Source organism: Garra rufa, chromosome 9 (genome assembly GCF_049309525.1).
Source record: "Garra rufa chromosome 9, GarRuf1.0, whole genome shotgun sequence".
In the NCBI taxonomy this organism is placed as follows: Eukaryota; Metazoa; Chordata; class Actinopteri; order Cypriniformes; family Cyprinidae; genus Garra; species Garra rufa.
This window is the reverse complement of record NC_133369.1, coordinates 46,280,494-46,307,856: the sequence shown is the minus strand read 5'-3', so window position 1 is coordinate 46,307,856 and position 27,363 is coordinate 46,280,494. Positions and strand designations below refer to the sequence as shown.

Sequence of the window (27,363 nt, the reverse complement as noted above, 5' to 3'; positions counted from 1 at the left end):
CCCCAAAACCAAAAAAGTAAAATTTTACATAAAGCCTGTTTTAGAACCACAATTTTTGCCAATTGAAGCACATTTTAACCTGCACTGTGTCATTATTGGAATGAACCTTTTTTATTATAATTCTTATTACACTCCATGCTTGTTTTGTTTTAAAATAGAACTTACTGTGATGCACAAATAGTACCATTTGCATTTTTTCAATTTAAATGTTTTTTTTTTTTATAAATATAATGACAATTTGGAATCAAAATGTGCTTAACTGTCATATAAATGTGAGTGCAATAACTCTTAATGCTTAGAAATGTATGCATCATTTTTCATTTGATGAGCTGGACATGTTCTTGATTTTCTTCATCCACTTGCATGCTTTTGTAAACTTCCTGTCGCTGGAAGCGTCGTCTCTGTATGTGAACTTGTTTACAGCCGAACGGCTCGTGACTCAAAGGAGCTCTAGAATAACCAGAACAAGCGCTAATGTGTTGATCACAGCCTCTCTGAATCACATCTGAGCCGTTTGATCAACTTCCTGCTAATGACATTTCAATGGCTTGTTTTTGAGCAGATATCATTGGTTTTGTGTCTACTGCTTTTTATGTTCAAGAGCGTGTCAGAATTTGATCAAATGGCAATGTTTAGAACCAAAATGAAGCACATTTCTCATCCGTAATTTTCATTACCATTGCACATCTGGATGTTTTACTTGTGGGTATTGTTTTTCAGTTAATACAAAATCTGTTTTGTATTAACATCTCAAAGTATTTGCTGTGCTGCCTGTTAATTTAAAATCAATTGCCATGAAAACATATAGAAATCTAAATGGTCCTTAAAAACAGGTGTTATTCACTTTACACAAAATACTCTTCTCTTGAGTTTTTACCTTTGTTGAGCTTAATGAATGCTGGGTAAGCGGGTGGGGTTTTGTTCAAACACTACGCAGCGTCACATGATCTTCATTGAGTTTTATCAGTCAGTGTTCTGCGTTGAAAGCCCTGTTCAATAGCTCTTCGTGTCTCATCATTTGAGAGGGTTTGTCTGGTTTGTAAGCATGTGAGATCTGTTTTGTTTAGTTTTTTTGAATATTTGCATTTGTGGGGTTTATTAAATAAAAGGATGATCATAAATGGCATGTTTTCACAATTCATTTGTTCAATTAAATGCACATTATGCTTTGCAATCCGGTTTTGTTCTAAAACTACATTTTGATTTCTTCAGAGAAAATGGAAAACTTAAATGATCATACAAAATGCATGTTATTGTTTATTAAGTACTGACCTGAATAAGATATTTCACATGAAAGCATTTACATACAGTCCACAAGAGAAAATATTACCCTGTTTAAAAGTAAACATACAGTACACTTTTAATACTGAGTTCTTACCTGAATGTTGTTGTTGAGTCTCTTGTTTATCCTGAACTGTTCAACTGTCTGCTGTTCTTCAGAAAAATCCTTCAGGTCCCACAAATTCTTTGTTTTGCAGCATTTTTGTGTATTTGAACCCTTTCCAACAACGACTGTATGATTTTGAGATCCATCTTTTCACACTGAGGACAACTAAGAGACTCATATGCAACTATTACAGAAGGTTCAAACACTCACTGATGCTCCAGAAGGAAAAACGATGCATTAAAATCAGGGGGTGAAAACTTTTGGTGTACATTTTTCATATTTTGCCTAAATATATTTTTTTCATTTAGTACTGCCCTTCAGAAGCTACAGAAGATACATGTTTCCCAAAATAAGTTACATTTACTCTGATCTTCAAATTCAAAAGGTTTTCACTCCTCGGCTCTCAATGCATCTTTTTTCCTTCTGGAGCATCAGTGAGTGTTTGAACCTTCTGTAATAGTTGCATATGAGTCCCTCAGTTGTCCTCAGTGTGAAAAGATGGATCTCAAAATCAGTCATTGTTGGAAAGGGTTCAAATACACAAAAATGCTGAAAAACAAAATTAGTGGTACCTGAAGGGTTTTTCTGAAGAACAGCGAGCAGTTTATAACTATCACTAAATAACAACAACAAAAAAAGGATCATTCAGGTAACAACACAGTATTAAGAATCAAGTGTATGTAAACTTTTGGACAGGGTCATTTTTATAAATTCAGCTATTATTTTCTCTTGTGGACTATATGTAAATGTCTTCTATGTAAAATATCTTATTCAGGTCAGTACTAAATAAAAAATAACATGCATGTTGCATGATCCCTCTTATTTTGGCAAAATAATTAACATTTTGCAGATTCTGCAAGGTGTATGTAAACTTTTGACCTCAACTGTTTATAAACATTAATTTTTAATTCAGTTTTAAATTTGATACAGTTTTAAGTAATATTTTTAGTTTTAATTGACATTTAAATATTTTTATATATTCTGTTTTAATTTCAGTTTTAAAGTTCTAGTAATGTTTTTTTTTTTTTTTGTCATTTTTATGTTTTATTAGTGTTCAATTCATTTTTATTCAGACAGTTTTTTTTTTTTTTTTTTTTTTTTTTAAAATAAGCTTGCATTGCATTTGTTAAACTGGCACTTTGGGGGAACTCCAAAATACTGAAGCCTGACTGAATCATGTTTGTGCAGCTGCACGAACAAATGGCATTTTCAGCCTTCCAAAGCAGGTGGAGCCATCTGGCTAAATGCCATTTCATCAGAACTAATGGTAACCTGGTGGTTCTTGAGCTTCACCTCTAGCTGAATGTAATGGAGATCAAAGACACTGACATGGCAGCTTTCCATGACTCCCCTGTATTACCCACAGGCCTGTTTGACCCTGGTGGATTTGATGCTGGGGTTTGCCCCATTCTATGAGTGCACACCCATGCAACCCACTGCTGTTATTGAGAATCAAATAAATACCTTTGCGAAAAGAGCACTTCTCTTCACAACAGCACAAGTATCGGCCCCGTGCAGTGACCTGCCACTCAAACCATTTTAACTCCTCGTCACACGAAGCCAGGCTTGGGAAGCCATTCTGGGTGTGTCAAAGTGGGTCTTGGAAACAGTCAAAACAGGTTACTCGCTCCATTTGGTGGCCTCAGGCCCATCCTCAACATTAAACAGCTGAACCGTGCCCTAATGTCAGGATCCTGACTGCTCAGGACGTTAACCTTGAAACAAAACCACTTGCAAATTTGCCCAGGGGATTGGCTTTTGTCAGTGAATCTGAAAGGTGCATACTTTCATATCCAGATAGCCCCTAATCTGAGATTATCTGGAGTGTCTTCAGGACATAGGTAGACCTCTTCACCTCAGAAGACTCTCACTGTCCAATATTTTTCTCTGAAGGAAAGGATGCATATGTCCACGAGTGGCCCAGTTTGCTTCTCTATGCCTTTTTCCCAGTTCCTGTAGTGGAACCAGTCATGGTCTCCTGAGATGGTACAGCTGTTGTCAGCAGCTCCTTGGCTGATTTACACTAAAAAAAGATCTCTTTTCCCAGGCAAAGGAAACAATTTGGCACCCCAAACCCAAGCCTTCATCTATGGTTCCCTAACTGGAGCCTCAGCAGCTTCCTGAGGGTCATGAACACTATTTCAGAGGCCAGAGCCCTGTCTACTAGACACCACTAGGCCTGCTACACTGCAGGCAAAAACAGTGTTTTTTCATGCACCTGTCAAATTTGAGATTTTGGGCTTTTTGGTTTTTCATGAAGTGTTTTTTCAGACTAGTGGAAAGAAAACATCCAAAAAACACTGTTAAGTGTTTCTTTTGTAGCATTTTATCTATTTGTGTCAATAGATCTCAATTACAATACATATTTTTAAAAGCCGTTTTCTCAAAATGAGTTTTTTCTTCTACACTGAGACATAAATCTCCACTTCAGTAACACTTACACACACCAAACTTGACATTTTTATTCTTGTCTATATCCTGAAGGTTTTATACAGACAGATTTGTTCATATATGATTTGCTTGATTTTATACATTTTATTTCCCCAAAAATGCCAAAAATAGTGTTTCTTGTATGATCTAAGTTTTTTCTGAACTGTCGTGATGAAATGAGATACCCCAAATCCCCTCTGTAAATACTTTTGACTCTAATGTCAAAAAAATTAAACAAGAATTTTGAAACTGACTTCATCCAGTGTTTAGATTTTTGTACTAGAACTGTATGAAAATTAGTTCATATTTCATTAAATAATGCCTCATTTGCATATTTAAACCTAACATTTTAGAAAACTTGCAATACAAAAAATGTTTGCAATTATGAATGTAATCAATCAACTGGGTAAATAATAACTATTAGTTAATTTTTTTTACCCTATTCACCTGCAGTGTCTCCCCTTAAGTACTCCATTTTCTTTGGTGCACAGTCCAGAACATGGGCCCTTTATCTTGTGACACTGGGTTAATATTATCCTATCCTGGATAACGATCTTACCCCTTTGACACCCAAGGTATACTTAGTAGCCATCACAGTGAACTACGCTCCTGTACACTGACTGCTATGTGCCTTTAAGGTAAGGTGTGCTCTACACCTTACCTTAAATGACGTAATGACCTATACTGTTCAGAGTATAGGTCATTACTCGCTCCGTTCTTCCTGCTTCCAAGGAGAAGCATGGTTTGCACTTATTTTCTCTACCCAGTCCGGGCTCTCAGTGTGTATGTGGAGTAACTTTAGGCAGTTTCGACAATCAGAACAGCTTTTTGAGACCGTACTAACAAGCTTTTACTAACAGCAAAAATGTTCCCGCTCGATATTGGATGCAATAGCACTAGCTTCTCCTTGGGTCTACAGCAGAGGTCTTCAACCCTGCTCCTGGGGACCCACTCTCCTGGAAAGTTTATTTCCAACCTGCTTCAGCACACCTGCCTGCAATTTTCAAGCAGTCTTGAGGAGCTTGATTGGCCACTTCAGGTGTGTTTGATCAGGGTTGTAGCTAAACTCTTCAGCATAGTAGGTCCCCAGGAACAGGGTTGAAGACCTCTGGTCTACAGTGTCCCATCAGAGCAGGTGTTTCTCAACTCTCACGGGCCAGAGTTGAGAACCCCTACATTAGAGTGATAGCCCACCAGGTGTATGTCGTCTTTCTGAGCATTGTAGAGTGTTCATTGGCAACATCGGTGCAGCAGCCAGATGATCCTCACAGTCTACCTTTTCCATGTTTTAAAGCTTTGTTGTCTTTGCCCATTCTGGCACGGATTTTGCCCACTTAACCAGCCTATGACCTCAGTGGTGGTCAGACCTGCTTAGGGCATTTTGCCACAAGGACTCTGGCATCATGACCTGATCCTCATAGTTTCTTGGTAAGTTGTGGTTTCGCTCTAATATTAGCCCATGCAACCCATTACGGCCTTTAACCTTGAGTACCCTGAGGCTATGCTCACAGGAAAGTTTATTTCCAACCTGCTTCAACACACCTGCCTGCAATTTTCAAGCAGTCTTGAGGAGCTTGATTGGCCACTTCAGGTGTGTTTGATCAGGGTTGTAGCTAAACTCTTCAGCATAGCGGGTCCCCAGGAACAAGGTTGAACACCTCTACAGTCTACAGTGTCCCATTAAAGCAGGGGTTCTCAACTCTGGCCTGCAAGATCTATTTTACTGCAGAGTTTACCTCCAACCTTCATGAAACTCACCTGCCTGTAACTTTCTAGGGATTCTAAAGACGTTGATGAATCTGTTCAGGTGTGTCTGATTAGGGTTAAAGCTAAACTCTGTAGGAGAATGGAACGCATGGGCCAGAGTTGAGAACCCCTGCATTAGAGTGATGTCCACTCCACTAGGGGTATGGTGTCTTCCTGGGCATGGTGGAGTGTCTATTGGCAACATCGGCCTTTCACCTTAAGTACCCTGGGGCTATGCTCACAAGAAAGTTTATTTCCAACCTGCTTCAGCACACCTGCCTGCAATTTTCAAGCAATCTTGAGGAGCTTGATTGGCCACTTCAGGTGTGTTTGAATAGGGTTGTAGCTAAACTCTTCAGGATAGTGGGTCCCCAGGAACAGGGTTGAAGACCTCTGGTCTACAGTGTCCCATTAAAGCAGGGGTTCTCAACTCTAGCCCGCAAGATCTATTTTCGAGTTTAGCTCCAACCTTGATGAAACTCACCTGCCTGTAACTTTCTAGTGATTCTAATGACCTTGATGAATTGTTCAGGTTTGTTTAATTAGGGCTGGAGCTGAAATGTGCAGGAAAGTGGATCTCATGGGCCAGAGTTGAGAACCCCTGTATTAAGGTTTTTTATTTTTATTTTATTTATATAGCGCTTTTAACAATACGGATTGTGTCAAAGCACTGCACAGTATTTAAAAAGCACAATAGTGTGTAAGTAACGCATTATTGTAAACAATCAATTAGAAATCCGGAAATCACAATAGTATATGATATCGCTGGAAAGTGTCCCCAACTAAGCAAGCCAGAGGCGACAGCGGCAAGGAACCAAAACTCCACAGGTGACAGAAATGGAGAAAAAAAACCTTGGGAGAAACCAGGCTCAGTCAGGGGACCAGTTCTCCTCTGGCCAGACGAAACGTGCGTTAAGGTGCGTTCACACCGGACGCGAATGAAGTGATTTACATGTTAAGTCAATGCAAAGATGCGAATAGCCATCCCGCGGTGCGAAACGCGCGTTTCAAAAAATCTGAACTTTGGTGAAAATCCGAGCCGCGTTAACCAATCAGGAGCTTGCTCTAGTAGTGACGGAGGCAGAAATCCGAAACAACAATGGAGGACAAAATCACCGTTGCTGTCTATTGTTACTCGGAGCTGTACGATACATCTTTGTACTTTTATAGAAACAGGAATAAAAAGGATCTTGCTTGGAGGAAAGTGAGTGAAGGGGTCAGACAATCTGGTAAGTTTTAAAAAACGCTCTTTACTCAATTTGACCTACATATATACATATTGAGACTACGAGCAAGCTAAAGCTGGCAAATTGAGCTCATTCACCTATTTTACAACTACTTTCCCGCTGACGAGTGGCAGAAGCCCCTCCCATGACGCAAATTCGCGTCTGTTGTGAAGTAAATGTCACGCACGAATGAAGCGAATAAACTTAAATATTCAAGCGTCCAACTACGCGCGAATAGCGCCATTTATACCATTAGAGTGATAGCCCACTCCACTAAGGGTATGGCCTCTTCCTGGGCATGGTGGAGGGTCTATAGGCAACATTGGTGGGTCTACAGTGTCCCATTAGAGCAGAGGTTCTCAACTCTAGCCAGCAAGATCAATTTTCCTGCAGAGTTTCACACCAACCTTGATGAAACTCACCTGCCTGTAACTTTCAAACGATCCTTAAGACCTTGATGAAGCTGTTCAGGTGTGTTTGATTAGAGTTAAAGCTGAACTCTGTAGGAAAATGGATCTCATGGGCCAGAGTTGAGAACCCCTGCATTAAAGTAATAGCTCACTCCACCAGGGGTATGGCATCTTCCTGGGCATGGTAGAGGGTCTATTGGCAACGTCGGTGCGGCAGCCAGATGATCCTCTCAGCAAATCGATGTGTTTTTGTAAGAAAAATATATCTAAAACGTAATTACCACTTTAATCTAGCTTGTGCAAACTGTCATACACGGAAGCTGTTCCAGGTGGATGCGCCTGTGAGTCTCGTGAAAACCAACGTTTGTTTACGTAAATAAAGTTTCATTACTTCAGCAAAGGAAATTCAGTCTGCCCTTGGTTCATATCAAAATCCTTCAACATTCTTCTTTACAAATCCTCATTTTGTGCTTCTAATTCGTCATTATTTTGTTTTGGTCTCTCCGCTGCGTGTCTGCGTTCGTCACTTCTAAACGGCGCATGCGCAACATTGACATTTTAAATATAGTTATTTTTTTTACAAAAATGCATTGATTTGCTACAGGAGACTTTTATTCACCTTCTGGAGCTATTATGAATGGATGCGATTTATTGGACTTGTTTCGGACTGATGAAGAGAAACACTCGCCCACTGCCATGATAAATTTTGGGAGAGCCATAACAATTATAATAATTTGTCTGAGAGAAGGAAGTCATATACACCTAGGATGCCTGGAGGATGAGTAAACAATGGGCTGATTTTTATTTTTGGGTGAACTAACTCTTTAACTAACATTAACACAGCTTAATAAATAGTGTAATGTATTGTTCCATTTTTGTCTTCTTGTGTTGGGTTTGTATACAGCACGCAAGTCATCATCTCAGTTTTTAGTAGCAGAATTACAGCACCACATACTGGTCTGGCATGCATACTACATCTGATTGAGTTTTTAGATCAAGGCAAAAAAAAAAAAAAAAAAAAAAAAAAATACCGGATAGGGAAAGCTCTGGCTTCGTCTGGACGGGCTTTATCACTTTGGCTAAACTAACTGAAAAAAATAATAATAATACAAATATTAAATAGTACAGTGCCTTGCAAAAGTATTCATACCCCTTAATTTTTTTCACATTTTGTAGCAGCATTATGTTAAACTGCTTTAAATTACTTTTTTTTCCCACATCAATCTACATCTCATACACCATAATAACAAAGCACAAAACAGGTTTGTAACAACTTTGCAAATTTATTAGAAATAAAAAACTGAAAAGATCCTGTTGCATAAGTATTCATAGTATTCTTTTCTGGGACACTCGAAATTTAGCTTAGGAGCATTCATATTGCTTCTAGATGTTACTACATTTCGAGTTGAGTTAAACTTTGGCAAATTCATTTGAATGAGTATGATTTAGAAAGGCACACACCTCTCAGAAAAGGTCTAACAGCTGAAAATGCAAAAGTCAAGTCCTGAGGTCAAGATAACTGCCTGTAGAGCTCAGTGACAGACTTGCGTTAAGGCAATGATCTAGGGAAGAGTTCAGAAAAAAATCTGCTGCATTGAAGGTTGACAGAAGCATTATCCATAATGGAAGACGATTGGAACAACTAGAACACTAGAAAATGTCTGCCAGCCCCCATCCAAGCTGAGGTGAAAAGGTGAGGCAAAGAATGGCAGATAATTGCCAAATGCAGATGTGCAAAGCTTGTCACATCAGACCCAAAAAGACTTGAGGCTGTAAAGGTGCTTCAACTATGTACTGAGTTAAGGGTATGAATACTTATGCAATGTACTTATTTCAGTGTTTTATTTTTAATAAATTTTAAAAATTTGCAAATCTGGTTTTTGCTTTGTCATTATTACGGTGTATGGAGTGTAAATTGATGTGGGGAAAAACTCATTTATAGCAGTTTAACATAATGCTGAAACAAATGTATTTCCCAGTCTGTATTTTGAAAAAACAAACCTTTAAAAGTCATACACATTCCAGTTCATCTAACAGGTTCTTATTTGATGTCTTCAGGATTGATATCAAATTATGACACAAATTCAGCACAAAATCAGCATTTCTTTCAGATCAACCATTTAGCTAACACAAGTGAGGACTTACTCCAGATAGTTTAAAACCCTGAATGCTTTATTGAAAGTATGTATACATAACACCTCTCCTACAGAACATTACATAATAGTACAATCACTTAGAATAATGACACACTGAAATGCAAAACAGATCCTCAGAACCTGACTGCAATAAACTTAGTCGTAGCCCAGAACTCCACCAGGGCGCTACCGTTAGCGTCACCCCGCCAGTTACACCGCCTCAGAGCACAAGAAAGTCAAACTAAGACTGAAATGAAACACAAATATTCAGAAGGAAAGGAAAGTTCAGTTGCATAAACCAGAACGTACAACACCACGATTCGGTGAGATCTCGCATATGTGTGAGGGTGTTTCTGCATGCACCTGTTTTGTCTTTTCGTTTGTGCGCGTCACTCCTCGCTAACGGAACAGGTTCGGCTGGTCAGGGAGCAAATAACCTGTACAAGGAGTTTACCTGATGCAGGTGAGAAACGGTTAACATTTGTAAGGGAGGATACATGGCAAGAAATACACACACATATTTGTATATATATATATATATATATTTATATATCTATAGATTCTTCATATGTATGCATATGAAGAGCACATAATTACAGAATAAATCATAGTAGGCGAGTGTTGACACTCTGAATACCTAAATCATTACGGGTACACCTGCGTGTACTAATGCGTCATATGGTACGAAAGTATAAGAAATTCACCAATAGAAAAAAGCTTTTAAGAGGCCACTTGCCAAGACGTCCGTTATACGATAATACAAGGGAAAAAGCAAAACAAATGAATCAACCCAAAATAAAAGCCAATAAAACTAAGAAAAGCTGATGAGTAATCAAATACATGTCTGAAAAGCGTTAAAAAAAACATAAAAGTCAAGATGTGATAATACGAGAAGAAACGAGACCAAAGTGGAGGGAAAAACTGAACTCGGAAACATTTGGGAGTCGGTTCTGACGTACTTACCGTGACAAAAATCACTCGTCTCGCACCGAGAGCCTGAACATTCACTGCAAAAATGACCTCAAGCACGTCACGAACACCTAACGAAGGCAAAGTACGCACGCCGAAGGCCCGTATTTACATGTGGAACGTGACGTCAGCTCATTGGCGTGCCATTAGCATGCTGTGAATCTTAGCGAGCCTATTTCATCTTTGACCCCGCTACCAAAAAACAACCTATTATTGTCCTGTCCTGTTATGCGTCTTCCATCTCGAGACTAACAATCCATCACTTTCCGCTCTCAGAATAAAGTACCATAAGCAATGAAAAACAGTGGGGTCATGTTTTGGACTCTCCGAATCAAAACGAATATCTGTCTGTTAAAAAAATGCCTGTAAATTCAGTCATTTTAAAAAGAGTCGTGAGGGAAACGAAAACAACATCTTATATCTCTGCTGGTGAAGACACTTACTTTCAAGCATACGAGGTGGCTAAAAGAAGTTCATGCTGAAAAATAAAGATATGATTTGTTCTCTCTCCGACACGTGCGAGAGTTTGCACTTTTTTTTTGTCCCCTCGCCGAGTGAATATTGTACAGAACACAAAGCAAGCCTGAGGCCTTGATTCATTCACAATAATAAATTAAAGCCGTAATAAATAACGATCTGAGCGATGCTTGTCCGTGTGTGTGTGTGTGTGTGTGTGTGTGTGTGTGTTTGGGTGGGTGTGGCTTCAGGAGGCAGTCGTCCACTCAGAATGCAGTGTAGGGAAGAGAGGGAGGAGCTTGAGCCGAGGAGGGGCGTGTCCTCGGCGAGGCGTGCAGCGTGTCCGTTTGCCGCCGCACGGATGTGAAGTCAGATGGTGAAGGGCAGCTGCCGGCTTCATGTGTCCGCTGCGTTGCGGGTGGGGATGTGAAACCGCCAGGAAAAAACATCCATCTGCCGTTAGATTTACTTCAATTCTCGTTCTTCATTCACAAAGTCTATAGTGTGTCTCACTGTATATTTTCCAAAGTGGACATCTGCTCCAGAGTCAACATCAACTGTCCATGCTATAGCATTCTACAGGAGAACAGAAGCACAGACAGACCAAAACCACAACAACATTACAAACAAGTTTGGGTTCATTTCTCAAACTGAATGAAATCCTTATGAATTCCAGAAGCATGTTTGAAAGTTGTAGTTAAAGAGTTGTTAAAGGAACACTCCACTTTTTTTGGAAATAGGCTCATTCTCCAACTCCCCCCCCCCCCCGAGTTAATAAGTTGAGTTTTACCGTTTTGAAATCCATTCAGCCGTTCTCCTGTTCTGGCGATATCACTTTTAACATAGCTTAGCATAGATCATTGAATCCTATTAGACCAATAGCATCGCGTTCAAAAATAACCAATGAGTTTCGATATTTGTTGTATTTAAAACTTGACTCTTCTGTAGTTATATCGTGTACTAAGACCGGTGGAAATGCAAAGCTTCAATGTTCTAGGCTAAGATTAGGAACTACACTTCCATTCCGGCGTAATAGTCAAGGAAGTTTGCTGCTGTAATATGGCTGAAGCAGGCGGAGTAATACCACGCAGCACATATGCAAATGCTAAACTAGCTGGGAACTCATTTCTGATATTACTCCGCCTGCTTCGGCCATATTACGGCAGCAACCTTCCTTGACTATTACGCCGGAACGGAAGTGTAGTTCCTAATCTTATCGGCCTAGAAAACCGCAGCTTTGCTTTTCCACCGGTCTTAGCACACAATATAACTACAGAAGAGTCAAGTTTTAAATAGGACAAATATGGAAACTCGTTGGACATTTTTGAACGTGATGCTATTGGTCTAATAGGATTCAATGATCTATGCTAAGCTATGCTAAAAGCGATATGGCCAGAACAGGAGAACGGCAAAAATCAACTTATTAACTCGGGGGGAGTTGGAGAATGAGCCTATTTTCAAAAAAAGTGGAGTGTTCCTTTAGGAATGTTTATGGGCCATTCTACAGAATTGCCGTCCCACAACCAAAAACACACTTAAAAACTTGTTAAAGGGATAGTTCACCCAAAAATGTTATGTTTATCTGCTTACCCCCAGGGCATCCAAGACTTTCTTCAGTAGAACACAAACAAAGATTTTTAATTGATACCACTTATTCTGATTCTGGCAACTGATTAAATACTAAAAGATTATGTTTCCTTGTGTGAACTCCTCTGACATTTCACAGACTACATTGCCAGAGCATGTCGAAGCCGACTGTTGTGAATGCGCTCAACACAGTTGAAAGTTGCGGTGGATCAGAGGTAAATAATGATTTCTTAAAGGAACACTCCACTTTTTTGGAAATAGGCTCATTCTCCAACTCCCCCCAAGTTAATAAGTTGAGTTTTACCGTTTTGAAATCCATTCAGCCGTTCTCCTGTTCTGGCGATATCACTTTTAGCATAGCTTAGCATAGATCATTGAATCCTATTAGACCAGTAGGATCACATTCAAAAATGACCAACGAGTTTCGGTATTTGTCCTATTTAAAACTTGACTCTTCTGTAGTTATATCGTGTACTAAGACCGGTGGAAATGTAAAGCTGCGATTTTCTAGGCTGATAAGATTAGGAACTACACTCCCATTCCAGCGTAATAGTCAAGGAAGTTTTCTGCCATAATATGGATGCAGCAGGTGCAGTAATACCACGCAGCACATGTGCAAATGCTAAACTAGCTGGGAACTAATTTCAGGCGCTGCGTGATATTACTGCATCATATTACTGCGCCTGCTTTGGCCATATTACTGCAGCAAACTTATAGAACGATATAACTACAGAAGAGTCAAGTTTTAAATAGGACAAATACCAAAACTCATTGGTCAATTATGAACTTGATGCTATTGGTCTAATAGGATTCAATTAACTATGCTAAGCAATGCTATAAGTGATATCGCCAGAACAGGAGAACGGCTATATGGATTTCAAAACAGTAAAAATCAACTTATTAACTCGGGGTTTCTTTAACACCTCAATGTATCGTCACGAGCCGTAGGGTTTAATTTGGTTGTTGTTGTTTTTTTACTCTTAAAGATCTGGTGCCCATTGACTGTCCTTATATGAGTGACAGACTGCAGCGGTTTGAGTTAAAAATCTTGGTTTGGGTTCTACTGAAGAAACAAAGTCCCCTACATTTTGGATGCCCTGGAGGTAAGCAGATAAACATCACATTTACATTTCTGGGTGAACTATCTCTTTAAGAATTCAAATCTTAGATGTTTACTAAGATCCTTCTATTATCTATTGAAACCTATAACATGGGTTCTTTAAAAATGTATTGAGTATTTTCAATTAGGTGGCTGTCCCAAACCCTAACCCCTAAATTAAAATTTAATTTCATAATAACTTATGAAAATGATATTGAAATAATAATTATGATCAAAATAATTTTGCATTTTATTTCATTGTTGTTTTTAAAAAAAAAAAATCTTTTTGATTTTTTGAAAAAAGTGAAGTTAAAAAACATATATTTTTTATTTTCTTTGTAAATCAAGATACTTTAAGTTAAAAAAAACATGTCCTGCATTTCTCATGTGACTACCGAAACAGTGTTTGTTTTAGTCCATTGGCTGAGACTGATTTTAACGACACCCCCACATTTATGATCATGAAATATTTCTGTGTCACTGTCTCTTATAGCTATATGTTAATCTCTATCATTTTGAGGTAAATGTGTTCAGAAGTCTGAAAAATCTGTGTAACTTTAAGGAATGTCACTACCCAACACTTTTTTTCTGTAATTAAGCAACATTTTTTGGGAGTTACTCACTGATCTATAATAGAGAACTAGATTGCTCATGAAGTCATAAAAGTGAAGCCACAGCGCCGCCATATTAGTATTCCCTAGTATTCGCATACATTCTATTGAATGAATAGCAAATTATACGATTTTATTGAGAAAACATCACATAAATCAACGTTTTTATATCTGAAGTCTCAATATACAGTCGTGGCCAAAAGTTTTGAGAATGACACAAATATTCGTTTTCACAAAGTTTGCTGCTAAACTGCTTTTAGATCTTTGTTTCAGTGGTTTCTGTGATGTACTGAAATATAATTACAAGCACTTCATATGTTTCAAAGGCTTTAATCGACAATTACATGACATTAATGCAGAGTCAGTATTTGCAGTGTTGGCCCTTCTTGTTCAGGACCTCTGCAATTCGACTCGGCATGCTCTCAATCAACTTCTGGGTCAAATCCTGACTGATAGCAACCCATTCTTTCATAATCACTTCTTGGAGTTTGTCAGAATTAGTGGTTTTTTTTTTGTCCACCCGCCTCTTGAGGATTGACCACAAGTTCTCAATGGGATTAAGATCTGGGGAGTTTCCAGGCCATGGACCCAAAATTTCAACGTTTTGGTCCCCGAGCCGAGCCACTTAGTTATCACTTTTGCCTTATGTCACAGTGCTCCATCTTGCTGGAAAATGCATTGATCTTCACCAAACTGTTGTTGGATTGTTGGAAGAAGTTGCTGTTGGAGGGTGTTTTGGTACCATTCTTTATTCATGGCTGTGTTTTAGGGCAAAATTGTGAGTGAGCCCACTCCCTTGGATGAGAAGAACCCCACACATGAATGGTCTCAGGATGCTTTACTGTTGGCATGACACAGGACTGATGGTAGCGCTCACCTTTTCTTCTCCAGACAAGCCTTTTTCCAGATGCCCCAAACAATCGGAAAAAGGCTTCATCGGAGAATATGACTTTGCCCCAGTCCTCAGCAGTCCATTCGCCATACTTTTTGCAGAAGATCAATCTGTCCCTGATGTTTTGTTTGGAGAGAAGTGGCTTCTTTGCTGCCCTTCTTGACACCAGGCCATCTTCCAAAAGTCTTGGCCTCACTGTGTGTCCAGATGCGCTCACACCTGCCTGCTGCCATTCCTGAGCAAGCTCTGCACTGGTGGCACTCCGATCCCGCAGCTCAATCCTCTTTACCATCCTGGCGCTTGCTGGACTTTCTTGGACGCCTGAAGCCTCCTTAACAAGAACTGAACCTCTTTCCTTGAAGTTCTTGATGATCCTATAAATTGTTGATTTAGGTGCAATCTTAGTAGCCACAATATCCTTGCCTGTGAAGCCATTTTTATGCAACGAAATGATGGCTGCACGCGTTTCTTTGGAGGTCACCATGGTTAACAATGGAAGAACAATGATTTCAAGCATCACCCTCCTTTTAACATGTCAAGTCTGCCATTCTAACTGACATAATGATCTCCAGTCTTGTGCTCATCAACATTCTCACCTGAGTTAACAAGACGATTACTGAAATGATCTCAGCAGCTCCTTTAATGACAGCAATGAAATGCAGTGGAAAGTTTTTTTCGGGATTAAGTTAATTTTCATGGCAAAGAAGGACTATGCAATTCATCTGATCACTCTTCATAACGTTCTGGAGTATATGCAAATTGCTATAATAAAAACTTAAGCAGCAACTTTTCCAATTTCCATTATTTATGTAATTCTCAAAACTTTTGGCCACAACTGTACATTTTATCAATGCAAACGTCCTAAGCATGTAAACGGTTATTTGTTTAATGTCGGGAATTCCCTCTGCTTATTAAAAACGTATGTTCATAGCCTACATTACAGTCACGAACATCAGATAAACACAAACATCGTACGATCTTAGTGCAGTTATTCAGTGTTTATATAATTTTGTTGTTTTTATTCATACAGTAGGCTAACTGCATGTTTCAACAATACTTTTGTTAACAGTATTATTTTGAAGCAGGTAATGATTTGTTCGTTAAATTAATTAATTCAACATACATACACAGCATTTTACTCACATGGAAACGGTAATGTTGAAGAATCTGAAATAGATGTTGCTCAATCAGGCACATTAAAAATATACACAGAACTCGGAGAATATACCGCTGACTACATATGGTACGGACTTAAAGACATGAAGCTTTATTTCAAAGATTTGAATTTCAATACAACGAGCAATATAGTAACAGAGGCTTGTATTGTATTATTTATTGTATAATCGAATCAATTTCAGATACGACTACCGGATGTATGGTTATGTTTATTTCCTGCATAATTAGGTACATAAAGAAATATATTTAGTGTTGAATCAGTTACCCGTCTCTGTAAGTGCGCAGCTGACACAATCACCTGAACGACTTCAATATATGGCTTATCCAGCCCGAAAAGACCATAAACATTCCAGATAACATTAAGTAAAAATTTATTTACATACACATATCCTAAAAACTAATCCTGTGTGAAAGATATGCTTCAAATCGGGTGATTTTAGGTCAGTGGTTTGCATGCGAATCAATGGCGCTCTCTGCCAGTAGGGAATAGTAAGATGACGGATCGAACAACAGTTTAGAACGCAATGAGCGATCCAGTCATTATATACATATCAGTGGAGTTACTCTATAATATTTAGTTTTTAATATGTGTACAGATGGCCTAAAACTAACTTTTTGCCACACCTGCCAATCGCTGGTCATGTGATCAAATTGACCAGTGCAATTTTATTTATTTTTTTACCGGCCTGATTTTTTTTTCCTGCTCATGATAAATTGTTCTGTAATTAATCATGATTAACCACATATTTATATTATCAGAAATTCACACTGAACCTCCAAAATAATGTGGAAACAACATATATATATGTTACATATATATTTTTAATATGTGTTTAATGGCATCATTTTACTGACTTAGGTATTTAGTATTAAGTAGTATTGATACTAATACTGCTACTGGTGTCTCTATTAAATGCATTTTTTCCTCAGTTTTACCTATTAATTATAGCCACTTAACATTACAATATAATTGAAAGCCATTATTGTTTAACATTTAACAGGCTCTAAAATATATAACAATAAAAAGTCTTTACATATACATTGTATATGCATAAACTATACAGATGAATCTTTATTCAAGCTAGAAAAGTTAATACAGTGGTGTTCAAATGAAGGCAAAAAGCCACAAATAATGCAATCTTTGTGATTTTAAAATGTATTATTATTATTATTATTATTTCTGTGAGAAGTACATTCTACCTTATAAAAGTAATATATTTCTGTCACAAGTTAAACTTTTTTTTTCAGAATGATTTTTTATGATTTTAGATTAAAGGATTAGTTCACTTTCATAACAACAATTTACAGATAATGTACTTACCCCTATGTCATCCAAGATGTTCTTGTCTTTCTTTCCTCAGTCATAAAGAAATTATGTTTTTTTTGAGAAAAACATTTCAGGATTTCTCTCCATATAATGGATATGTATGGCGCCCCGAAGTTTGAACTTTCAAAATGCAGCTTCAAAGGGCTCTAAACGATCACAGCCGAGGAAGAAGCGTCTTATCTGGTGAAACAATCAAAACAAATTGACAATTTATATGCTTTTTAACCTCAAATGCTCATCTTGTCTCGTCTTTGCGCAGCGCATGCAGTCTGTGTGATCTGGGTCAATACAGTTAGGGGATGTCAAAAAACTCCCATCTCGTTTTCTTCCCTAACTTCAAAATCGCCTTAGATCACTAGAAAAGCACCGAAACAATGTTTACAAACTGAATATACAAAGAAACTCAAATGCCCTTTACAAAAAAGGTAAAAACAGCATTGTAGGACGATTTTGACGTTGAAGACATAAACAAGACAGGAGTTTTTCGACATCCCCTAACTGCATTGACCCGGATTATACTGACTACACATGCGCTGCGCAGAGACCAGACAAGATCAGCATTTGAGGTTAAAAAGTATATAAATTGTCAATTTGTTTAGAAAATAACCGATCGTTTCGCTAGATAAGACCCTTCCTCCTCGACTGGGATCATTTCCATTTTGTAAGTTCAAACTCGGGGGCATCATAGAAGTCCATTACATGGAGAGAAATCCTGAAATGTTTTCCTCAAAAAAACAATTTCTTTACAACTGAGGAAAGAAAGACGAACATCTTGGATAACAAGGGGGAGAGTACATTATCTGTCATTATCTGTAAATTGTTGTTATGAAAGTGAACTAATCCTTTAAGTGAACTATCCTAACCCTGGGTAGTTGACATGATGCTTATCAATGTGTAGTATTTTTTCTTTTTAAAGAAACATCAAGATTTTAGATCATATAACTGATCATTACTTCATTCAATTGCGGTTTTTCATTTTTCATTTTTATTTCGTTTTTTTGTCTTTACTAGTTATTTTTAAATGGCCCAGTGCAGAATTTTTAAAAGTAGTACACATATTCCATTTAATCTCTTCCTCATATGTGACCCTGGACCACAAAACCAGTCATAAGGTTAAATTTTACAAAACTGAGATGTATACATCATATGAAAGCTCAATAAATAAGCTTTCTATTGATGTATGGTTTGTTAGGATAGGACAATATTTGGCCGAGATGCATCTATTTGAAAATCTGGAATCTGAGGGTGCAAAAAAATCAAAATACTGAGAAAATCACCTTTAAAGTTGTCCAAATTAAGTTCTTAACCATGCATATTACTAATCAAAAATTACATTTTGATAGGTTTACAGTAGGAATGTTACAAAAAATCTTCATGGAACATGATCTTTACTTAATTTCCTAATGATTTTTGGCATAAAAGAAAAATCAATAATTTTGACCCATACTATGTATTTTTGGCTATTGCTACAAATATACCCCAGCGACTTAAGACTGGTTTTGTGGTCCAGGGTCACATATGAGCTCATAAAAATGACATGCATAATAATTGAAAGACAATTAACTAAATGCTGTTTAAATGAGTTTACCAGTTGAATATTTTTAGATGGAGTTCACCAGTTTCATGTCAACCACCCACTTACATCAACTCAGCAGCATTTTGACTGATGAGGAGGTTCATACCAGTAAGCCCCTCAGTTTCCTGGGAGTCCAGAAAGGGCGCGGGGCCCCAGACTCTCACGGTGCCGTCATCCGAGGCGCTGGCCATCAGGCCCGGCAGCACGGGGTTCCAGCTCACGCAGTTGACCGTGCGCGTGTGACCCGTCAGCTCGGCGATGGGCAGCTCGCTACGCTTGTGCCAGATGTAAACTTTGTGGTCTAGAGAAAACACACAGATCATAAACCTCATCAGCTCTCAGTCAGTTACACTGAGACGCAGACGCTCTTACCTTCACTGCCACTGGCAATAAAGTCTTCATTGTAGCCGCCAAAACAGGAGTGGATGGTGTAGAAGCCCTGAGTCACACCCTGGTACTTCCGGACTAATACCCGGTCCTGCAGGTCCCACAGATGAACTCCCTGAAGACAGGAACATAAAGTGCTAAGACAAAATTATACTGGGACATATTACTTTTACTGTGTGAGTAATAAGTCACACATTCCTATAGGGATGAGCTATAACAGTCCTATCAGCTGTGTTTTCACACTCACCTGAGTTGCGACATTTAACAGAGCTAATCTTCCATTCTTTGACACGCTGAAGGACATTATGGGATGGTCCTCTTGAACTCTGTGAGAGACGACAACCAAACACATCAACACATTCATATAACTCATACAAACACTTTCAGAAAAACAGGATGTGTGAGTGATAAATGCAGTCAACATACATGTTCCTGTCAGTCAGATCTTCAAAGTTGTATCCACGTATGCGCTGGTGTGTATCAGAGGCCAGCACTGTCCTACCGTCATTCAGACACCACAGACACTGAACACGAACACCCTCCCACGAGTCCAGCAGGTTTCCATCCAGATCCTGATTAGTAACAATAACACATCACCATTCACCATCACTTGTCAATGTGTGCATTAAAATAAAAAATATTTCTGAAAGGGTGAATCTCCACATGCATGTGAAGAACATGTCATATTTACCTGGAAAAATGACACATAAAAGTTTGTTTGGTGTTTTGCTTTTACATTAATAATTAGTATCTTTATTCAGCAATAATGCATTAAATTGATATAAAGTGACAAGCAAGACATTTATAATATTACGAAAGATTTATTTCAAGTAAATGCTGTTCTTGCAAACTTTCTATTCATCCGAGAATCCTCAAAAATAAAATACATCAGTTTCCACAAAAAAAAAAACATGAAGCAGCACAACTGTTTTTTAACATTGACAATAATTAGGAATTTTAAATCTTAAAAAGCTTTTTAAAGCAGAATATCATAATATTAGAATGATTTCAGAATATCATAATATTAGAATGATTTCTGAAGCATCATGTGAAACTGAAGGCTGGAGTGATGATGCTGAAAAATCAGCTTTGAAATCACAGGAATAATAGATTTTAATATATACTCACATACAAAATGGTTATTTTAAATTATAATAATATTTCATAATATTAATGTTTTTACTGCATTTTTAAATCAGATAAATGCAACTTTGCTGAGCATAAAACACACACACACACACACACACACACACATATATATATATATATATATATATATATATATATATATAAAATATAAACAAATAAATAGATAACTGCTATATATATATATATATATATATATATATATATATATAGCAGTTATCTATTTATTTGTTTATATTTTTTAATGTTTTTTTAAATATATATATTAAAAAAAAAAATTATATATATATATATATATATATATATATATATATATACACATTTTTTAATGTTTTTTTAAATAACATTACAAGCCTCTAGACTTTTAAACAGCACATATTGTTATATATTTTTATGTATAAGCATATTCATGTATATTTAATTATCTAATTATTTATTTATATTTCATTTGTAATGGATTTCAACAATATTTTTGCGATAACTAAGCACATTTAAGCACTGGCTTCACTGAATTTAATGTATGCTGGTTTGAATAAAAAAAAAATAATAATAATAATAAGAGTGTGTGTTTGATCAATAATTTTTCATAGAAAAAAAGAAGTATATGTTACTCTGGACCACAAAATCAGTCATAAACAGCACAGGCATATTCGTATCAATAGCAAAAAAAAAAGCATTGTATGGGTCAACATTATCGATTTTTCTTTAATGCCAAAAATCATTAGGATATTAAGTAAAGATCATGTTCCATGAAGATATTTAGTATGGTAAATATATAAAAACTTAATTTTTAATTATTAATATGCATTGCTAAGAACTTAATTTGGACAACTTTAAAGGTGATTTTACCAATATTTTGATCTTTTGAACCCTCAGATTCCAGATTTACAAATAGTTGCATCTCAACCAAATATTAATCCTATTCTAACAAACCATACATCAACAGAAAGCTTATTTATTCAGATGTATAAATTTGACCCTTATGATTGGTTTTGTGGTCCAGGGTCACATATTTCTTATGAATTAAATATATTATTAAATTGTTCAAATTTTGTACTTTTTTTCTTTTGATCTGAGTGCTGAAACATGACTCAGACATTTGCTAACGAGATTCACCCAATTATACGTGAGAAGGCTGTAACTGTACAGCGGCACTTACACACTGGTAGAACTGGCCTCTCTGACCTCCGGTAACGAAACGCTTGCCGTCTGGATTCCAGGCCACACTGGTCAGGCTGTCCTCATGGGACTGGCTCATTTTGGTTCTCAGTTCCCCTGTCTGGATGAGCAGAGCGGCCAATTAAAACATGAGCTGAGCCGGTGGAAAGAATCTGAGCGCTGACTGCGGGTCAGTGGTGTCTAAACGGGCGAGACCCTCACCTGAACGTTCCACAGCCAGAGCTCAGAGCAGTCGTCCGGGCCACACGCTATCAGATACGTGTCATCGGGGCTCCAGGCCAGATAGGAAACCCCATAGGCATGACCCTCCAAAGTCTTCAGCTGCTTGAGCTGGTGAGTGTCCTGTCAAAACACCTCAGACAAATCAGACTCAGATCATAAGCAGAATACTGCATTCTTTTAAGTGCAACTGATATTTAAAGGGGTCATTGGGTGCAAAACTCATTTTTCCATGTTGTTTGAACATTAATGTGTGTTGGTAGTTTGTGTACACAATAGGGTTGGGTCGATAGATGATGCCATCGCCGATGGCCCCGCCCCCGCCGCAGCAGCAACCCGCTCGCCAAAAACACACACTGAATCACACTATATAGCCAGATGAAATGCATGCTTTCAATTTCTGCATCTTTACTTATTTTATTATTATTATTATGAGGAAATAATAACAAGGAAGTTGTTTGCAATCACAATACAAATTACAGTGAACTCCAAACGAATTACACGAACTAGTTCGTTTACATTAATAAATGAGGCATACAAAAACAGCAGAAAGAATTCAAAATAATTTTAAGTAAATTAGATCAAATAAACTACACCAAATATGCCTTTTTTTCATGGTTTTACCATAACGAACCGAGCTTGGAACAAAAAACAAGAGAATATATTTTTTTCCCCATCAAAATACAAACGTACAATACAAAGCCTAGTATACATTATAAATAACAGTTTATCATTCAAATGCATTGGGAATATGGAAACACTTGGATTTGTGCCAAATTACAGAGGTACGTGAGCCCAACGCCTGCTATTTTTAGTTTCGCTTTGTTTTGGATTCTTGACTTTATATATTTTGTTTCATTCCTGTTCTGTTCTGAATTCCGTTACATTTAGATGATTCGTTTTGGAGTCAGGGTAATTAACTTATAGCTATGTTTATAGTGTTTATAATGTTAATACATAATAATATTTCCCTTGATTTGGTATTATTTCTAATATTACACTTTCTCTCTAAACATTCCACTGCTCATTAAATGCGTTTGGAGAGAGTGGGTTAAGCAGGAAGCAATCAATGAGAGCGATTTTGAACTTAAAGCTGACTGGTCGAAAATATGTTAAGGACCGACACACATCCTCCAGATACATCTACATAAACCCGCGCTTGCTATGTCTCGTATGCACGCACGCACTGTCACGATCTAATGCACTTGTTAATGCCGGATCTTTAAAAATCCGGCTCAAATGAAGCGCTGCTCGAAATGGTAGGCTACAATTAATTAATTCGTTATGAATTAATTATTTAACAATAACCATCCCGCACTCCCGCCCTCTCCCCGCCCCCCGTGGATGATGCCATCGTCCATCGCGATGTTTCACGTTAGACATCGTACGATGCCAAAACCCTACACAACCACCCTACAATGATAAAAATCCACCCAGTTGATTTTTTTTATATTTAAAAGGTCCACTGAAGTGCCTTGAAACACGCAGCGTTATTCTATGTGGCGACGTGCTTTTAACTGAAACAAAAACATATCGCCCAGCCCCGCCCACTTATTTTGAATAGCCAATAGCGTTCCATTAATATCTGTTCGGGTCAGAGCCGTTAAGCTTGGTAAAGCTGCATTTGTAAGCTTATGACTGCCACAGACTAATAAATTACCCCACAGATTCAATATGAAACTCTTGCTAAAATAAAATAGTGATCATAATCATGCTGAGGCTGTGTAGTTTAATACATGCTCCGTGTTATTATGTCTCCGGACCGGAGACAAGTCTGGAGTAGACTTTGTGCGCTGCCGTGGTTAGTGTGACATAACGTGAAACCAGACCTCATTTGCCCCAATGGAAAGCACATTTACACTGTCTGAATCGTTCTCTATTGCCTACATTGCGCACTACATGCCATTCACCAAACAGAAAACACCTACACTGTGAACAAGTGACCGATCTCAGCCGCAGATTCAGCGTCTATTTATAGTGCAGGGGGCGGGACGCTACGGACTCTAGAGAGCATTTAATTGGACAGAACGATTGATGAGAAACTGAAGTGCAAGGTGATATCATCAAAATCGTGGATTCATATTGGCGGAAGTGACGAGACTGTAAGTTTTGAATGCCCAAATCTTGTAAATGCGAATTTTGTCATTGTTTTGAAGCCCACTAGCTTATAGATAACCTTAAGGCTAATATATTCCTACTTGGATTGACATTAGCATTTTACCTTAGACCCACAATCACCGAGCTAAAACAGTCCGAATACGATCCTCACTGTGTCAACTCGGGTGCAGAGAAAGACTCTAATTGAGCGATTGAGGTGTTCTGTTGTTGGATGTAATCATGAACACAGCAGTCGTCATTTACTACGGACATCTGAGCCGCTGAAGACGCAGAGGTTTAATGTTACTTTCGTTTTTAAATGGAAAGTGCTAATCCCGATCAACATATGTGACCCTGGACCACAAAACCAGTCTTAAGTCGCTGGGGTATGTTTGTAGCAATAGCCAAAAATACATTGCATGGGTCAAAATTTTTGATTTTTCTTTTATGCCAAAAATCATTAAGAAATTAAGTAAAGTTCATGTTCAATGAAGATTTTTTGTAAAATTCCTACTGTAAACATATCAAAATGTAATTTTTGATTTGTAATATGCATTGTTAAGAACCTAATTTGGACAACTTTAAAGGTGATTTTCTCAGTCTTTTTGATTTTTTTGCATCCTCAGATTTCTGACTTCAAATAGATGTATCTCGGCCAAATATTGGCCTATCCTAACAAACCATACATCAATAGAAAGCTTATTTATTGAGCTTTCACATGATGTATAAATCTCAGTTTTGTCAAATTTAACCTTATGACTGGTTTTGTGGTCCAGGGTCACATATGCATCTATCTTAGTGCAAATAATTCCTGATGCAGCTTCACCCACAGCGGAAGTGAGTATAAGGGTTATGCAAATGGCCTCTCTTAATAATGTGCTTGTTGGCAAGTTTCGCCAATAAACGTGGCTTAATGCAGCTAAACATGGCTAAATGTGGCTAAAGTAAACATAATCCCAGAGAGGGGCGGGGCGAGCAGAGCTTGGTGGCATTTAAAGGGGCCATGTCTTAAAATGAGCTGAAATTTTGCAAGCTGATTTTGACAAGGTAAAAGAGTGTGTTTTTTTCTCTACTATTGAGAATTTTTAACCAAAGTATATTAGAGACTTTTCATTAAGGCCCTAAAGAATCATATGAACTTGTGGAAAATGGCCATCCGATGACCCCTTTAATAAACAAGTTAGGTCAAATGTTATCTAAAAGTAATTAAAAAGCAGTCTGATTACCTTTCCTAAAATGTCTATTGTAATGGATTACATTACTGATTATTTCAAATCAGTAACAGACCAGGGCTCTACAGTGCGACCAATTCACTCACATTTGCGACTAAAAACTACTGTATGCGACTATGAAAAAATATTACCCGATCTGCATATGTGTGTCTGCGCTGAGGGGAGTTTAAAAGGTTTCTACATGTTTTTGCAACGTTGAGTGATGTATCACAAACACATCTCATGAATCCTTTCATAAAGTGTATAGAGAGTGATGAGTGACAGCTTTTAATATATTTTTTACAAAGGGAGTTTGTAAATGAGATATTGATTTAATATAACCTTTAAATCAACAAGAAGTTATTATTAAGAGACTTACATTGTCTGACTATAACACTATTGGCTGATTTTGCTCCATTTCGTTGTCAAAAAAGAATCAAAACTGAGCTGCTGAGCATCTCCATTCAAACACAGCATTGTTTAGTTTATGAATGAACGTGCGTTTTTAATCTAAACTAATCTAATCTAATGAGTCAGACACTTGTTTTATTCCTGAATGAATCAGCTGTTCAAATCACTCAAATGAATAGGATTCAGTAAATAAATGAGTGACTTGCTGCCACCTACTGGCAGATTTAGTTTCATTTTTAAAGTATCTTTTCAGTTATTTAAATCTAAAAAAAAAAAAATTATATTTCTGTATTCAAAATTGTATATTTAAAACATTAATCTCAACATGAATTTATGAATTTGACTGCACTTATGCCACCTCTGAGCCTCATTAAACATGAAAATAGCCACTTTTGTGTTCTTCCGTGCCACCTCTGTAGTACAAATTAATTTTGTTTATACTGATTTCATTTGATTGGTAACTTATTCTTATCCTATTTGTTTTTACTCTGTTTTAATTAGAAATTTTAAAAACCTTAAAAAACATAATAAATTGACATAAAAGATGATATACCTTTAATAAAGTTATTACATTACAAAGGTAAAAATAAAACTCCCCAGTAAATCACTTTAAGAAGTCAAATATCACCTCGTAATAGAAAGGCTAATTTTTTATCCGAGTTTTTGATTATTGTTTAGAATGTGCTCCTGAAATTTTGACTATGTTCCTAAACAGAAAAGTAAGCACAGAGCCCTGTAGACTACAATTTGTTCGTAATCTTCCCAGCATTTCATGGTTATGAAGGAAAGGTCACTCACAGGGTCAACCTGCCATATGATGACTGTTGTGTCTTTGGATCCCGAGGCCAGTTTGGTGCCGTCGTTGGAGAATTTACAGAACCAGACTTCATTGCAGTGCTCTGTCAAGATCTGCTGGGTGTAGCAGGGGAACTGTTTCCTGGAGATAACAGTCAATGCATGTTAGAGAGCCCAACTTGTACTTGACCTTGTATTCATTAAAGAGCCTACATCAGACTATACTGACAAATGCAATAACACAATCTCATACATATGAGAAAAACAGATGCTGCAGGTGCAATGACCATTGCTCTGTTCCAACACAAAGTGAGCTGAGCTGTTTTAGTACCAGTGAAATTTCACAGAAATATTGGTATTAAAAGTTAAAGTCCATGTAAAGCAATATTAAATATGTGACCCTGGACCACAAAACTATTTGTAAGTAGCACGGGTATATTTGTAGCAATAGCCAGCAATACATTGTATGGGTCAAAATTATATTTTTTTCTTTCATGCCAAAAATTATTAGGATATTAAGTAATGTTCATGTTCCATGAAGATATTTTGTAAATGTTCTACCGTAAATATATCAAAACTTAGTTTTTGATTAGTAATGTGCATTGCTAATAACTTCATTTGGACAACTTTAAAGGTGATTTTCTCAATATTTCGTTTTTTTTGCACCCTCAGAATATTTATTAAATGTATGCAGGTGTATAAATCTCTATTTTAAAAAATGTGTGGCTAGTTTTGTGGTCCAGGCTCACGTAAGATTAAAAAATAAATAAAAATAACAGTGCAAAAAATGCATTTCTTTGATTTCTTAGATGTTTTCAGTCAAAATATCTAAACATTCTTAAATCAAGAAGGATTTTCTTGACAAGTAAAAATTATTGTCTTGTTTTCAGA

At 37.3% G+C, this 27,363-nt stretch overlaps 1 protein-coding gene across 2 annotated transcripts in view; it reads right to left on the bottom strand.

The window, feature by feature from the left end:
• Positions 1 to 9,350: 9,350 nt before the first annotated feature.
• LOC141342229 (WD repeat-containing protein 26-like) overlaps positions 9,351 to 27,363 on the bottom strand; it is a 37,837-nt gene continuing 19,824 nt past the window's right edge. The window contains exons 7-14 of one of the 2 annotated variants that reach the window (XM_073846633.1): positions 26,476 to 26,614; positions 21,941 to 22,081; positions 21,720 to 21,839; positions 19,841 to 19,986; positions 19,662 to 19,740; positions 19,400 to 19,529; positions 19,094 to 19,328; positions 9,351 to 11,335 (exon numbers count right to left, since the gene is read on the bottom strand). In XM_073846633.1, coding sequence (XP_073702734.1) covers positions 11,326 to 11,335; positions 19,094 to 19,328; positions 19,400 to 19,529; positions 19,662 to 19,740; positions 19,841 to 19,986; positions 21,720 to 21,839; positions 21,941 to 22,081; positions 26,476 to 26,614 — 1,000 coding nt within the window. In that variant the 3' untranslated portion in view covers positions 9,351 to 11,325. The remainder of the gene's footprint in view (positions 11,336 to 19,093; positions 19,329 to 19,399; positions 19,530 to 19,661; positions 19,741 to 19,840; positions 19,987 to 21,719; positions 21,840 to 21,940; positions 22,082 to 26,475; positions 26,615 to 27,363) is intronic. The other variant, XM_073846632.1, reaches the window with a different exon arrangement.